Source organism: Myxine glutinosa, chromosome 4 (assembly GCF_964187855.1).
Source record: "Myxine glutinosa chromosome 4, kmMyxGlut1.1, whole genome shotgun sequence".
NCBI classification, from domain to species: domain Eukaryota; kingdom Metazoa; phylum Chordata; class Myxini; order Myxiniformes; family Myxinidae; genus Myxine; species Myxine glutinosa.
In genome coordinates this window covers 180,745,390-180,761,488 of record NC_136264.1, presented here as the reverse complement: position 1 = coordinate 180,761,488, position 16,099 = coordinate 180,745,390, and the positions used below count along the sequence as shown (strand labels likewise).

Here is a 16,099-nt window from a genome sequence, read left to right as displayed (position 1 = left end):
CCGCCTTTGACACCATCGATCACACCATCCTCCTCACCCGACTTGAAACCACCTTTAACACTACCGGCACTGCCCTCTCTTGGATTAAATCATACCTCTCTGACAGACGTCAGTTCATCTCCATCAATAACTGCAAATCCCCCACTGCTCCCCTCCCCCAAGGTGTCCCCCAAGGTTCAGTTATTGGCCCCCTCCTCTTCATCCTTTACCTGTCCCCCCTCGGTCACTTAATCCGCCGTCATGGTCTCCAATTCCACTGCTTCGCCGATGACATCCAGCTTTTCATCTCCACCAAGTCTGTCTCCACCGCCACCCACTCTATCCTGACAAACTGCATCACTGAAATAAAATCCTGGCTTCAAATCAACTTCCTCAAACTTAACTGTGATAAATCTGAAATAATCATCATTGGCCCAAAAACGCTCACCAAGTCCACCCATAACTTTGCCCTCAACATCGACGGTTTCCCAGTATCCACCTCCCCTCACATCCGGAATCTTGGCATCATCTTTGACCAAACCCTCTCCTTCGACAAATACACTAAACAGATCACAAAGACAGCCTTCTTTCACCTGAAAAACATCGCCCGTCTCTGTCCATCCCTCTCCTCCGTGGCTGCAGAAACCCTCATCCACGCCTTCATCACTTCCCGTCTGGACTACTGCAATAGCCTCCTTTATGGTTCATCCTCAACAATCACCAATAAACTCCAATACATTCAGAACTCCGCTGCCCGTCTACTCACCCATTCCCGGACCCGTGACCACATCACCCCCGTCCTTTACAAGCTTCACTGGCTCCCCATCTCCCAGAGAATCCAGTACAAAATCCTCTTCTTGACCTACAAAGCCCGCCATAACCTGGCCCCATCCTACCTGGCTGACCTCCTCTCCAGACACACTCCCACCCGCAACCTCCGCTCTGCTGGTACCAACCTCCTGACCCCCCCCCCCCCCCCCCCATCCGGACCAAATTTAGATCCTGGGGGGACAGGGCCTTCTCCATCGCTGCTCCCACCCTCTGGAACTCGCTACCTCACACCATCAGAGACTCCTCCTCACTCACCACATTCAAAACATCACTCAAGACCCACCTGTTCAACACTGCATTCAACATTTAACCCACAGCATCTAACCCCTGACTATCTCCTCTCCTTCTCCCTCCTTTGTGCTTTGAATATTTCCCTATTGATTCTTCTTTTTTGCAATTGTTTTTATGTTTTGCTATGCATTATGTTTTGCACTCTGTCAAAGCGTCTTTGGGCTTCCTGAAAAGCGCTATATAAAATAAATGCATTATTATTATTATTATTATTATATATATATATATATATATATATATATATATATATATATATATATATATATATATATATATATATATATATATATATATATATATATAGTGAAACCTTGGCTTACGAGTTTAATTCGTTCTGTGACCGAGCTCGTAACTCAATTTGCTCGTTTCTCAAATTAAATTTCCCCATTAAAAATGCATTGAAATGCTATTAATCCGTTCCAGCCCTCAAAAAACCACACCAATTTTTTTTGTTACGTGTTTTTAAATAAGAAAAATGTACTTTATAAATAACAAATAATGTATAAACAAGCACGACCTCGTATATACTGTACATAATAAGCGGCGTTAGGCGCGCTGCTTGTAAACAAGGAGGAAGCGGACAACGCGGTAATTTGTAAGAGTCTTTATTCAAGAGCTCACTGTAACACTGAGCTGCTCAGGGCTGCGCGCCCGGTGTATATCCTGAGGCCACGCCTACCCCTCGGCGTGGCCCCCGCCCACTTGGTGCGCGGAATGATGTCACCACGTCAGTGAGCTTCCGTGTCCGCCACAATGTAAAGAAATAAACTGGTTTTATTAAGTGTATTTACCTTGAAGATCAGACGAAGATGCTGGCGGAGGTGGAGGAGATGACTTTTGCCTTTCCTCGCTTTCACTTGCAGGGCGTTTCAATAAAAACCTGTCCAACGAGGTTTGTTTCTTCCTCCCTTTCAAAATGTTTCGATCGTACTGCTACGATCGTACTGCCTCGCCAAGTCGACAACACGCACACCTCGCTCATGTTTTTCGACGATTGCGTGTTTTATATCCAAGCACATCATCCTCTTCTTCTTCTCAGTACTGCCCTTGGCACTCAATTTCTTAGGACCCATGGTTAAAACTAAGAAATTTTCCAAAATAACCAACATGCGAAAACAAAGCAGCAGCGATATACGGCAGAGATGCTTGCACGGCAAGATAACCACGTGACCGGAACGCTCGTTGGGCCACCTCGTGGCGGGTGGCGTAAGCTCGTAACTCAGATCTCGGCTCGCATCTCAAAGCAAAAAACCGCCCGAGCGACGGCTCGTATCTCGGAAAACTCGTAAGTTGGTGCACTCGTAAGTCAAGGTTTCACTGTATATATACACAAAGAATTAAGTTAAGCACCCCCCCGTTTTTTTACAACCTCGCACATTACAAGTTTGTTGTCGTCAAAACAGTGTAATATACCCATGATATTGCTATATTTTCTGGAGAAGTGATATTATGGTCACATAAAAACATAACAATCATGCCGTTTTCAATATTTTATTCTGAATAATTTAAGGTGAAATTTTTTGGGAATTTTAGGCATATTTTCACCTCAATTTAAGTATGGAGCTATAGGTCCATCACGGACAATGTGGATGACGTTTATGTTTTCTAACGTACAGTCATTGTTCTGAGAAGACCTCTAGCGATCTTTGCGTCAATAACGTGTGTAGGACCCACGTGATCGGATGGAGCAAGGTGCTGTGACAACCATCCCCTGGCCTGCGTACAGTCCTGACCTGAACCCCCTCGAGCACGTTTGGGACATGTTGGGACGACAAATTGCGAAGATGGTCCCTCCAATAGCCAATCTGGATGAATTGGAACGTGCATTACATCGGGAATGGAACAACCTGCCACAGCAACGCATACGACGGCTTACAGGGTCTATGAGACGTAGGGTTGAGTCAGTGATCCGATCACGTGGGTCCTACACACGTTATTGACGCAAAGATCGCTAGAGGTCTTCTCAGAACAATGACTGTACGTTAGAAAACATAAACGTCATCCACACTGTCCGTGATGGACCTATAGCTCCATACTTAAATTGAGGTGAAAATATGCCTAAAATTCCCAAAAAATTTCACCTTAAATTATTCAGAATAAAATATTGAAAACGGCATGATTGTTATGTTTTTATGTGACCATAATATCACTTCTCCAGAAAATATAGCAATATCATGGGTATATTACACTGTTTTGACGACAACAAACTTGTAATGTGCGAGGTTGTAAAAAAACGGGGGGGTGCTTAACTTAATTCTTTGTGTATATATATATATATATTGTTATGAATTTGGTAGAGCAACATCTAGAGCTAGGTAGATCTGTATAGGTAGGTATTCGACTGTCGTGACAGGGACTCTACATGTAATAAGTTCTTGATGTTTAGGCGTTTGTCGGGATAAAGTGTATAATTGTGGATCTACCAGGAGATTCGTGTGATAAGTAGTGAGGGATTAAAGATAACGCCCCTGTGAGTCTCACCTAGTAGTCAAACCTTTGTCCATTATGGCACTGCAAACCACATAAACATTAGTTAGGTCCCTAGCGCAACATTAAATAATTCCTTTCCCTGACGATGACTTCGGAACAAACGGACAGGAAACCAGGGCAAAAACACCGCCACAATTGGCCGCCACCATTTACACCTCCAAGGCCTACAAACCTCGCCTAGCACGTGTTATAACACAAGGACCGCGGGGTCGGGGACGGGAGAGTGGAGTGATGCCGCAGAGGGCGTGACCTGGGCGAGCCGGCGAGTTGGGAGGCTTTTATTGGCTGAGGAGTGCGCCAATGTGACGTCATCGGCCAGAGATATTATCGACGGTCGGACGCCATTTTCGGCAGCGTTGGCTGCCGGCACTCCCGGTGTGAGTGGAGTTCGAAGGAGTTCACGGCTTGAGAAGGTCCCGGTGCGATCCCGAGTTTGGAGAGTCCTTCCTGTCCCTGGTCGAGTGGAGGTCGCTTGCTTTGTGCAGCCCTGCGTTGGACCTTTGGAGCAAGGGAGCTCGTGGTGTGCCGTTGAACCGACGAGGCCTGGTGGCGCTCGGAGGTGGACGGAGAGGGCCGCGGGGCCGTGTTACACTGAAGACGACTAGAGCCAGATAAGCCCGAGCTCTGCGTTTACACTTTACATGACGAGACGTGTTATTTTCGTATTCATCTCCCTCGTATCGTGTTTGATATCTGTTGTGTGTGGGATCCCAATTTAGGCTTCTTATTAGAGTTATTACCGGCGCGTGCTTTTTCACTGTCTTTACTTTTCATGAATAAATCCTTGTATTATTTTCTGTATATATCTGAACGCAGTTTCCTGTTTCATTTTAATAGGTAAGGCTGCGGAGCTTTGCTGTGTCCCGCCATTCCGCGCGTTTGTGCCTGATTGGAATCCGCTATTGAGTTTGCGCCTCGGGAGTTGAAAGCCTCGCAATCGGCCTCCGCAACTGTGGTGTTAATCGCGGTTGCGCGACTATATATATATATATATATATATATATATATATATATATATATATATATATATATATATATATATATATATATATATATATACATATATATATATATATACATATATATATATATATATATATATATATATATATATATATATATATATATATATATATATATATATACATACATATATATATATATATATATATATATATATATATATATATATATATATATATATATATATATATATATATATATATATATATATATATATATATATATATATTATATATGAGCATACACTGGATTAGCATGTCGCTGCGTCCTTGGACGACTCCTCAGCACCATCCCGACACACACCACTGTGTGCTACGGAATGAGGTGTTTTTACAGCCGACCGGAGTGCAAATCCTGCCACGAACCTCCTTGATGGAGGACCCTGTACCCTGGTACTCATTTTGCCGACCTCGGAAGGATGGCAGGCTGTCAACCCCACCTGGTATTAATTCAACAGCTGAAGGGGATTCAAACTCAGGACCTTCGGATCCCAAGCCCACCAACCGAATCATTAGGCCAACACCAGGCACTTTATACCTCTTTACAAATATTACACAAATCTAACGTAATGGCCTAATGGATAAAGCATCAGACTCCCAAGCTGGGGGTTGTAGGTCCGAATACTGTCTGGGTTGAATATTTTTCCCCTTGCATTTTCAAGTCTTTTATATCATCTTAAATAAATGAACAAATGAACATCTTGTACAATGAGCAAATGCATTTTGTTCATATTTAAAACGTATTTATTCTTAAACCTGAATATCAGCATCATTATGAGTAATTGTACCACATCAAATTGCTTATTGTATGGAAATCAAGGGAGGAGGCACAAAGCACCCCTTCTTTTTGTTGGGATGGTTTCTCTGTGGGCAACTTTAACATGAGGACTGAAAATTTGTTTCTCGGCTTCTACTGGTATATTGTATATATAAATATACATATATACGCACCCCTTTAAAATACTTTAAAAAAAATTTTCTGACGTTCTGGCTCAATGGCCTAACGAATAAAGCATCAGAATCCCAAGCTGGAGATTGTGGCATTTCATCCTGTCTGGGTTGAATATTTTTTTTCCCCTTACTTTGTCAAGTCTTTTATATCGTCTTTTATATCTTCATACTAACTTTTCTAGAGCATTACTTGGTTCCTCCTCAGAACACAACGGTAGTCCAGCATGCACACATGATTTTTTGAATGCCCCTTATTTTGTATTGTTTGGCAATTTCTACAAACTATGGAATGTCCCTTCTTTTCTATACTTTGCCACATGGCACATACCCTTATATAAAGGGGTATTTTCTTTGCCCCTGGCATTTTACCCAAGAATATCATGTTGTATATTGCTTTTCGCCTGATCTCTCAATGGTGAATAATGTCTTAAACATTTTTACTAGCTGGATCCGAACCCGGATCTTCACCAAAATCTAATCATTTCATCCTTGTTACATACGCTACCCCTCCACCAAATTTCATCCGAACCCATCCACAACTTTTTGCGATATCTTGTTCACAGACAAACAGACAGGGGTGTAAACATAACCTCCTTTGATGGTGGAGGTAAATATCTTGTGACTCTATCCTCCACTCTCTATCCTCCTTTGGAACCCCTTACAAAATATTTAATGATATTGTTGCAGTCGTGTATCTATCTTCATCGACCGTCACTCTGCCAGGCAGGTTAGTTTGGCGTGAATCGTTGCCTCCGAACACAACGACCACATTGGGACGCCCCCAGAAAAAAGTGATTGAAGCTTGTTGGCGTTCCGCATTGAGCCACGTATGAGTTGACCCAATCTACCCGGCCAATGGATTAATAAAGCAATTTACGAAGCACTATGTACCCTGCACCCGACAAACACAAATTGTTTCACCAAAAGAAGGGATTTATTCACAAGGAAATGGGGAAAGGGGAAGAAGGCACGGCCACGCAGAGGCGATCACAAGCAAATAAATTATAGTACAAAGTGCCCTCGGAATCACGGCGGCTTATCAATTAGGCCTTGATGTCTCATTCACTCAGGGGAACATGGGACTTAGCGGGAGATCGACATGACAAAAGAGACCTTTTCTACGCGGCAATGCTCGCGCTAGTTCAGTTGCGCAGCGATGGTGTTTTGGCTTGTCCTCGCTGCACCTTACCTGCCAGTACCAATCATGCTCCCAGCGCACCAGCTCCGCAACGAACCGCGATGTGTGCCACAAACCCGAACCACAAATAACTCTCCAACTAATGTCAGCGAGCTACCAACCCATCAGAGCCCTGAGACAGACAGAAGAAGAACAACAACAACAATAGCCAGGCATATGGTGTGCATGCTCTTATTACATCCCACAGGGCCCATCGAGAACCGTCTGTGGCACATGCCCATTGGTGGATGCAGCTCAACATACGGTGATTTATGGTGCATGCCCATTTGTTGGCAAGTGAGGAAAATTCCACACAACGGACAGCTGTTGTTTTATGGGCTTGTGTACCAGTCTGTTCAATGACCCTGTGATCATGCTCGTCGGCTGCATTATTTAGCTGTTAACTAAAGAAATTCCATACAAGGAGAGATCAACGACTGGGAAGGCCCAATAATATAGGGAGGGGGGAAAGGCGGGGCTTAGACACACACACTGGGGCGGAGGGGACGAGATCTTTCTAAACACTTGACACTCACATTTACAGGAACGACACCATCACTTGCACTAACACATACTATGAAATAACTATTGTAATCTAGCCCCAATTTTCTCCTTAGATGAGGTCTGTAGCAATATTTTTTAGCAATTTTGGAAATCTGCTGTTATAATTTAAACCTTTTTTTTTTTCTATACTTGGACTTGCCAGAATAAAGTGGTCTGGCAAACAGAGGTGTGTCGGTGTGTGTGTGTTGGTGTATGTCATTGTCTGCCAGAATGGAAAAAAATATTTTTCAAATCTCTTGACCGTCTTGCAAAAGGGCAAACATTGTTTCTCAACCTTCAGGATAACTACACCTTTGCCCAGCCGGGTGTCCAGCGAAAGGTCAACGCCCTCGGAGAACTCGTCAGTCGCATCGATGGTATATACTCCTTGTCCTACACGTACTCACTCATGTTATATCCAAGGAGTAAGGGTGTGACTGTCTATGCTCTGAACAAATATTGTACACGGTTCCCTTCCTATTCCATCTCCAGACGCTGCATGACGTCATCGCCGGGCACCGAAGGGGGCCCGGCGATGATGCGCGCTGAAAGGGAGTACTCTGTTTTCACTCCGGTTTGTTTGTTTGTTCGGGCGATATCTCAGACATCCTTTGAGCTAGAAAGCTGAAACTTGGGCACAATAGTGAGCACGTGCTTTGGCAAAAAACGGCATTTTTTTGTTTTTCTGGTTAATCAATTAATTGATTAATTACTTAATTATTATTGATTAAGTACTTATTTATTTCCTTTCTCATCTGGGCAATATTTCGGGCACCTTTTGAGCTAGGAAGCTCATATTTGGACATGAAAATGACAGTGATTTGGCTGTAAAGGGTATTTTTGATGTATTGATTAATCAATTAATTGATTAATTATTTAATTATTCGATTAATTACTTTATTTTTTTTTGAAGTTACAGATTTGGATGAAACTGTGGTGGTTTAGGTATTCTATTAGCCAATTGATTAATTATTTAATTATTTCATATTTATTATTTATTTATTTTCATTATTAATCATTTATTTAGTTTCTTTCTCTTCTGGGCAATATCTCAGGCACCTTTTGAGCTAGGAAGCTGATATTCAGACACGACAGTGACCAAGTGATTGGCTATAAAGGATATTTTTGATTTATTGATTAATCAATTAATCGATTAATTATTTATTGATTAGTCAATTATTTTTTTGATTAATGACCAATTTTCAAAAAGTTACAGCTTCGGATGAAACATTGGTGGTTGATCTATGCTATTAGCCAATCGATTAAGAAATTATTTTACGATTAGTATTTATTGATTTTAATTATGCAATTAATCGATCAATTATTGTACACCTCTCCCTCCCAATACAGTCTCTATGAGCTGCATGCCGGTATCGCTAGGTGCCAGAGGCACCCTGGCAATGCCGCGCTGGAGGATGTTATTTTTTCATTTATTAATTTATTTATTTGGCATGGGGGCGATGTACATTGAATGTATCTGTACTTGTTTAATAATGTGATGGAACCAATCATTGTTGAAAGAAAACATACTGATCATCTTAATTTCTCTTGAGTGACTTTGCAATTGATATTTTGTAATTTTCACATAATTGCGACAATTTTGATTGGCTATCTTCTGTGCTATTTGTTAGGTGACATAATGATGGTGAATTGTGTACCCTTCCTTTGCATTTGCTCATCTGCCCTGTTGGTGGTGATTGTGTCCTTGCAGAAGCTGTTCATAGTCATATAGAGAGGCACGAGGTGGAATACCTCCAATTTGCCTTCCGCTGGATGAACAACCTCCTGATGCGGGAGCTCCCCCTGCGGTGCACCATTCGCCTTTGGGACACTTATCAGGTCTTTTCCCCTCTTTTTATTTCTTGATTAGAAATGGGCTTAAAACAAATGCTGACTTTTCATTATCATTACTAGCAAGTTGCCCGTGCCCGCATAGGATTCTAAACAGGGTAGGGATGGAGGCAGAAAAAAAAATGCAATTTTTTTTCTTCTTCTGTCATCGAGCCGGCAATTTGGGAGTAACAATTCACATTTATTGTCACATGAGAAAAAGCCTAGATTTCCAGTTTCTTTTACTGGAGCACAGCATGCAGAAATAGACTCTCGATGCAAATTCTACCAGTTCTGTGAACACATTTAAAATAATAGAGGTGGGTTTGGCGGACGGCGACGAGTGGACGCTCATGACAGGAAATTTTCACTCTCTTACTACACTTATGGTGCTCAGGCAGCTACTGGTACAAAGGCCCACAAAGGAGCTCTGCTGTTAATTATTCTGGATCAAGAACAACTTGGTTAAGCAGTTGGTTGACTTCTGCCCATCTGTCTGTCTGGCCACAAACGGCAATTTATGATTGAGGAATAACTTGATTTCAATTGAATATTGCATTGTGACTACAAATCGGAATCTCAATTGGACCATCCTTGACCATGTTGTGGAACGTTAGCCAAGGCCCTCACTTTTTTTTAAATTCCTTTCATTCAAAATATTGGTGCATGGGATAGAGAGATGAGAAGGTATAAGGTAACGTGTACTGTCAATGGAGCAGTCAGTCATGTGGGTGCAACAAACAAAGGGATGCATGATCTGGGGGAGATAGAATGGGGAAGGAAACATGGCAATCTGCAAGTGTAAGGGGAGAGCTTAATGAGGGCACAAAATACGACAAGTAGGGACGGAGAATGACCCGAGATGGTGGAAAGGTTGAACGGTGGTAATCCAATGTCTGCATGAAAGCCAATAAATAATCCGGCCACACAGGTTATCATATATGGTTTCAAAAAAAACAAATAAACAGGCATTTTAAGGCCATTTTCCCTGCTAGAGCGGGGGTTAGTCTTGCGGGCCCCATGGCAATCTTCTCCATTTTGCCCTATTTTCTACATCTCCCCTTGTTAACCCCCTTGCCCGCATTTCTTCTTCCACCACCTTTAGCCAAGTCTTTCTCAGTCTTTCCCGTCCTCGATTTCCTTCTACATTCATTTCCATCACTCTTCTCAACCAGTCACTTTCATCCTTCCTCAACACATGACCAAACCATCTCCACCTGTTTCTCTTCACAGCATCCAGCACAGGCTCTACAGTGCATTTAGAAACTATTCAGACCCCTTCACTTTTTTCACATTTTGTTATGTTGCAGCCTTATGCTGAAATCGTTTAAATTCATTTTTTCCCTCATCAATCTACACTCAATACCCCATAATGACAAAGAGAAAACAGGATTTTGGAAAGTTTTGCAAATTTATTAAAAAGAAAAACCTGAAATATCACATTAACATAAGTATTCATACCCTTTGTTATGATGCTTGAAATTTAGCTCAGGTGCCTCCCATTTCTCTTGATCATCTTTGAGATGTTTCCACACCTTGATTGGAGTCCACTTGTGGTAAATTCAATTGATTGGACATGATTTGGAAAGGCACACACCTGTCCATATAAGGTCTCACAGCTGACAATGCACATCAGAGCAAAAACCAAGCCATGAGGTCGAAGGAACTGCCTGCAGAGCTCAGAGACAGGATTGTGGCGAGGCACAGATCTGGGGAAGCCTACAAAAAAATTTCTGCTGCATTGAAGGTTCCGAAGAGCACAGTGGCCTCCATGATTCTTAAATGGAAGAAGTTTGGAACAACCAGGACTCTTCCTAGAGCTGGCCGCCCGGCCAAACTGAGCAATCGGGGGAGAAGGGCCTTGGTAAGAGAGGTGACCAAGAACCCGATGGTCACTCTGGCTGAGCTCCAGAGATCCTGTGTGGAGATGGGAGAAACTTCCAGAAGGACAACCATCACTGCAACACTCCACCGATCTGGGCTTGATGGCAGAGTGGCCAGACGGAAGCCAAACAGTTCAATCTTGGTTTCATCAGACCACAGAATCTTGTTTCTCACAGTCTGTGAGTCCTTTAGGTGCTTTTTTGCAAACTCCAAGTGGGCTTTCATGTGTCTTTTACTGAGGAGAGGCTTCCGTCTGGCCACTCTGCCATAAAGCCCAGATCGGTGGAGTGTTGCAGTGATGGCTATCCTTCTGGAAGTTTCTCCCATCTCCACACAGGATCTCTGGAGCTCAGCCAGAGTGACCATTGGGTTCTTGGTCACCTCTCTTACCAAGGCCCTTCTCCCCCGATTGCTTAGTATGGCCAGGCGGCCAGCTCTAGGAAGAGTCCTAGTTGTTCCAGCTTCTTCCATTTAAGAATTATGGGGGCCACTGTGCTCTTGGGAACCTTCAATGCAGCAGACATTTTTTTGTAGGCTTCCCCAGATCTGTGCCTCAACACAATCCTGTCTCTGAGCTCTGCAGGCAGTTCCTTTAACCTCATGGCTTGGTTTTTGCTCTGATATGCATTGTCAGCTGTGAGACCTTATATAGACAGGTGTGTGCCTTTCCAAATCATGTCCAATCAATTGAATTTACCACATGTGGACTCCAATCAAGGTGTGGAAACATCCCAAAGATGATCAAGAGAAATGGGAGGCACCTGAGCTAAATTTCAAGTGTCATAGGAAAGGGTATGAATACTTATGTCAATGTGATATTTCAGTTTTTTCTTTTTAATAAATTTGCAAAACATTCTAAAATCCTGTTTTCTCTTTGTCATTATGAAGTATTGAGTGCAGATCGATGAGGGAAAAAGTGAATTTAAACGATTTCAGCATAAAACTGCAACATAACAAAATGTGAAAAAAGGGAAGGGGTCTGAATACTTTCTGAATGCACTGTATTCCCATCATCTTTCGCAATTCATCATTTGTCTTCCTCTCTTGCAAAGATACTCCACACATCCACCGAACCATTTGCATTTCCACCCTTTCCAGCCTTCGTTGCTGATCTACGTTCATTACCCATGTCTCGCTCCCATAAATCATAACACTTCTCACACATGCAGCATACACCTTTCCCTTCAGCTTCAGCGACACTCCCCTCCTCGTCAGTACGCCACTAAATTCCCGAAACTTCTTCCATGCACAATCTCACTCTAGCAACCATTGCCGAGTCTGATCCACCTTCTCCATTCAGCATGTCTCCTCGGTAGCAAAATGTTTTCTCACCTTCCAGCTTCACGCCGTCTCCAAGATCCAACTCAACATTTCCTCCATCTGCAGCTCCCTCTGTGCACACCTTACACTTGAATGTAGCTGCCACACAGGTTAATGACCCTCTCAGACCACTACATTTTCGATGAACCCACTCAGAGCACATTGTACATTGAATGGAGTTCACTCCGACACCCTTCCTGCACACAGCACACGGCCACTTCCCAGTTCTTTCCACCTCACCACATGCTTTACCACTTGCCATCACCTTCGTCTTTCCGATATTCACCTTCAGACCTTTTGTCTCCATACCGGAGACATCTCCATGTCTTCAGACCTTCCACTTGTTCATCTTTTCCTTCAGTCCATCCATACTTTCCGCAATCAACACCAGATCATCTGCATACAACAACTCCCACGGTAAACCCTCCTTTACCTTCTGAGCCAGCACCTCCATCACAGCTACAAATAGTAGTGGACTTAGTACGGACCCTTGATGCACTCCCACCTTCACCTCAAACTCACCACTGTTCCCGTCCTTCGTCCTTACAGCTGTGCGCGCTCTTTTGTACATTGCCATCACTACTCTGATCAACCATTCCTCCACTCCTAACTTCCTCAATGCCCATGTCAATACTTTGCGTGGAACCCTATCGAATGCTTTCTCCAGATCAACAAACCCAAAAAACAACTTCTTCCTCTTCTCCATGTACTTCTCCTGCAACTGCCTCACAATGAAAAGCGCGTCTGTCGTTCCTCTTCCTGGCATAAATCCAAACTGCATTTCGTCGATCTTCACTTTCTTCCTTATCCTCCTCTCCAACACCCTTTCCAATACCTTCATTCCATGCTCCAATAACTTTATCGCTCGGTACGAGCCACACTCCAGAGCGTCACCTTTCCCCTTGTATAGAGGGACGAGGGCACTCAGTTCCCAATCCACTGGAATGCGGCCTTCTTTCACCACCAGATTACAGATCTCTGTCATTCTCTTCACACCCCAACTTCCTGCTGCCTTCAACATATCTCCCACAACTCCCGTTGGCCCTCCGGCTTTTCCACTCTTCATTGCTTTTATCGCTTCCTCAACTTCCTTCTCAGTTATCTTCTCTGCCGGTCCTAAAACTGGGTTACTCTCTATGTTCCCATCCCATTCATTCTCTGTATTCAACAGCATTTCCATATATATTTTCCATCTTCCTTTAATTCCATCTGGGTCGACAACAATTTGTCCCACTTCATCCTTCAAGCAACTCACCCCCATCACATCACACCTCTCTTTCGCTATCTGCTTTGCAATCCTGAATACTGCTTTCTGACCCTCTTCCGAATCCAAGCGTTCTCCGAACATTTTCCTACATGCCTCCTGCGCCTTTGCTACCTCTTTCTTTGCAGCCTTCCTGGCTGCCTTATAACTTTCAAGCTCTGCTGTTTCTGCTCCCGTACCCTTTGCCTTCTGCCACTCCTTGAACTTCTTCCTCTTCTCGTCAATCCTCTTTCCAACTTCATCATCCCACCACCATGTTTCCGAGTGCCTCGGTGGTCCTTTTGTCCATCCACATACCTCACCAACGGCTCCCAACAGACTAGCTTTCATTGACATCCAAGCACTTTCAAGCTCAACCACATCATCCTCTACCCTACTCAGCCTCTCTTTTAATGCCTCCCTTACTGTCACCTCTTTCAACCTCCACACCTTCATTCTCGGTTGGTACTTCACCCGCCGAGCTCTCCTCGCACCTTTCACCCTTATGTCGCAGACAACCAAGTGGTGCTGTGAAACAGCCTCCTCCCCCAGGATCACCTTTGTGTCCCGAAGGTGCCCCCTATCTCACCTACGCACCATCAGGTAGTCAACGGTTGTTGTCGACCCACCTGACGTGTATGTAACAAGCTTATTATCCTCTTTCTGGAACTGAGTATTACAAATCAACAAACCAGCTCCATCAGCAAACTCCAAAATCCTTTCACCTTCTCCATTCCTCACACCATATCCGTAACCCCCATGAACTCCCTCAAAACTGTCTATACTCCTTCCCACAGTTTTTTTTAAATCTTTTTTTGTATACAAGATCGAGGCTCGTGTAGGAGCTAACATCAATCACAAAAAAACGGACACACAAAACATACAAAATAGGGAGTGGGAGACAAGATGGGGAGAGAGAGGGAAGCACACAAGTACAACAGCAGAGAACAGGGACAACTGAAGATCTGTGGGAGGGAGAGGGCTTGTGGGGAGGAGGCATGGGATGGCGGGGGGGGGCTGGGAAAGTATAAAACACATGGACACTGCTGGAACTTCCAGGAAAGAAAAAAGTCGGTATTTCAAAAAAAAAGTGGATTTGGGGTGAATTAACGGGGGCGGAAGAGATCAAGGTTTTGGATGGGGGAAGATAAGAGATGGTGGTGAACAGCTGTTTTAAAGACCTGGAGGGAGGGGTGGGATTGAATCGAGTGAGGGAGTTTGTTCCAGAGGCGGGAGTAAAGAGGAATGAAGGGCATGTCCATTTAAGTCTCCTACCACAACAACTTCCTCATCTTCCACGTCTTCCATCAGCTTCTCGATTGCACACCAGAAGTTGTCCTTCTCTTCATCGCTTCGACCAACTTGCGGAGCATATCCCGAGATGACGTTCACCAAGAGCTTTCCAATCATCATTTTCACCATCATCAACCTTTCACTCACGCTAGTCACACTCACCACACTGTCTACAAACTCCTCAGAAAACAGGACACCAACAGCATTCATGCCTTCTGGGCACCCTTGCCACACAAACTTGTATTTCTGTCCCTGCTTACCCTTCACCATTCTCACACCACTTCCCTTCCATCTCATCTCCTGCACACATCATATGTCCACTCTTCTTCTGACCTATACTTGCACCACTTCTCCTGATCTTCCTGTCATTGTCCCTACATTCCATGTCCCAAACCTCAGAAACTGATCTCCACGTGGGGCATCAGACGTTTCGCGTCATAAATGGAGTGATTTCCACTCTTGCTTCGATCGGGTTCCCCACCCTGATTTTTGACGAGAGGGGGTGAGGACCCGCACGGGGTGCTTCGGGCTGTACCCTGCCCATGTGTAATTGTAATTGTCATGGTTTCCTTTTTTGAGGCAATGTTTTATGGCTGGATGCCCTTCCTGACGCCAACCCTTTTAGTCGCCTCTTACGACACGCAGGGATACGGTGTACCTATTCTAAACCGGGATACACACCGGTATGTAACTCCTTGAACAGGTGACAACCGGTATGTAATGTAACCGGGGTACACACTGGTATGTAATTATCTTGTGTATGTAATGAATAAATGATTCAACCAATCTGCTGCTATAATTTGATTGAGCTCTGAGTTATTCCACCACAGTTACATCTGCTCATCTATCTGATCCTGTCCATGTTCCTCCTGATTGAATCTATCGTCGTTCTTTGCTTATCCTGGGTTCCTTTTGAGGTCCCCAATGAAGTATTTGGTCTTTCATTTGATTAGAGGTCACCAACAGACCGATGATATCGCAAAAAAAATGGTGACTCCACATGAAACATTAGAGCTCGGCCAAAGGTTTTGTCATGCGGCAATACTCCACAGCAGATGATCAGCCAGTACCCATTATTGGCAATGGGTTTAAACTTCATGATCTGTAAGACTGGTTGCACTACTTTCTTTCCTTGAAAGACGGCTGCCACAAAACCTCCCGACAGAGCAGGAACATTTTCACTCGATTCTTCAGCGGCTATCGACTCAAACAAGTTTGTAATCACATACGTTAATCACAAAACAA

The 16,099-nt window shown here is 43.7% G+C and overlaps 1 protein-coding gene across 2 annotated transcripts in view; it reads left to right on the top strand.

The window, feature by feature from the left end:
• Positions 1-16,099, top strand: part of TBC1D22B (TBC1 domain family member 22B) — a 42,603-nt gene that overhangs the window by 25,060 nt on the left and 1,444 nt on the right. For both annotated transcript variants that reach the window (XM_068114058.2, XM_068114059.2), the window contains 2 exons: positions 7,586-7,661; positions 8,996-9,123. In XM_068114058.2, coding sequence (XP_067970159.1) covers positions 7,586-7,661; positions 8,996-9,123 — 204 coding nt within the window. The remainder of the gene's footprint in view (positions 1-7,585; positions 7,662-8,995; positions 9,124-16,099) is intronic.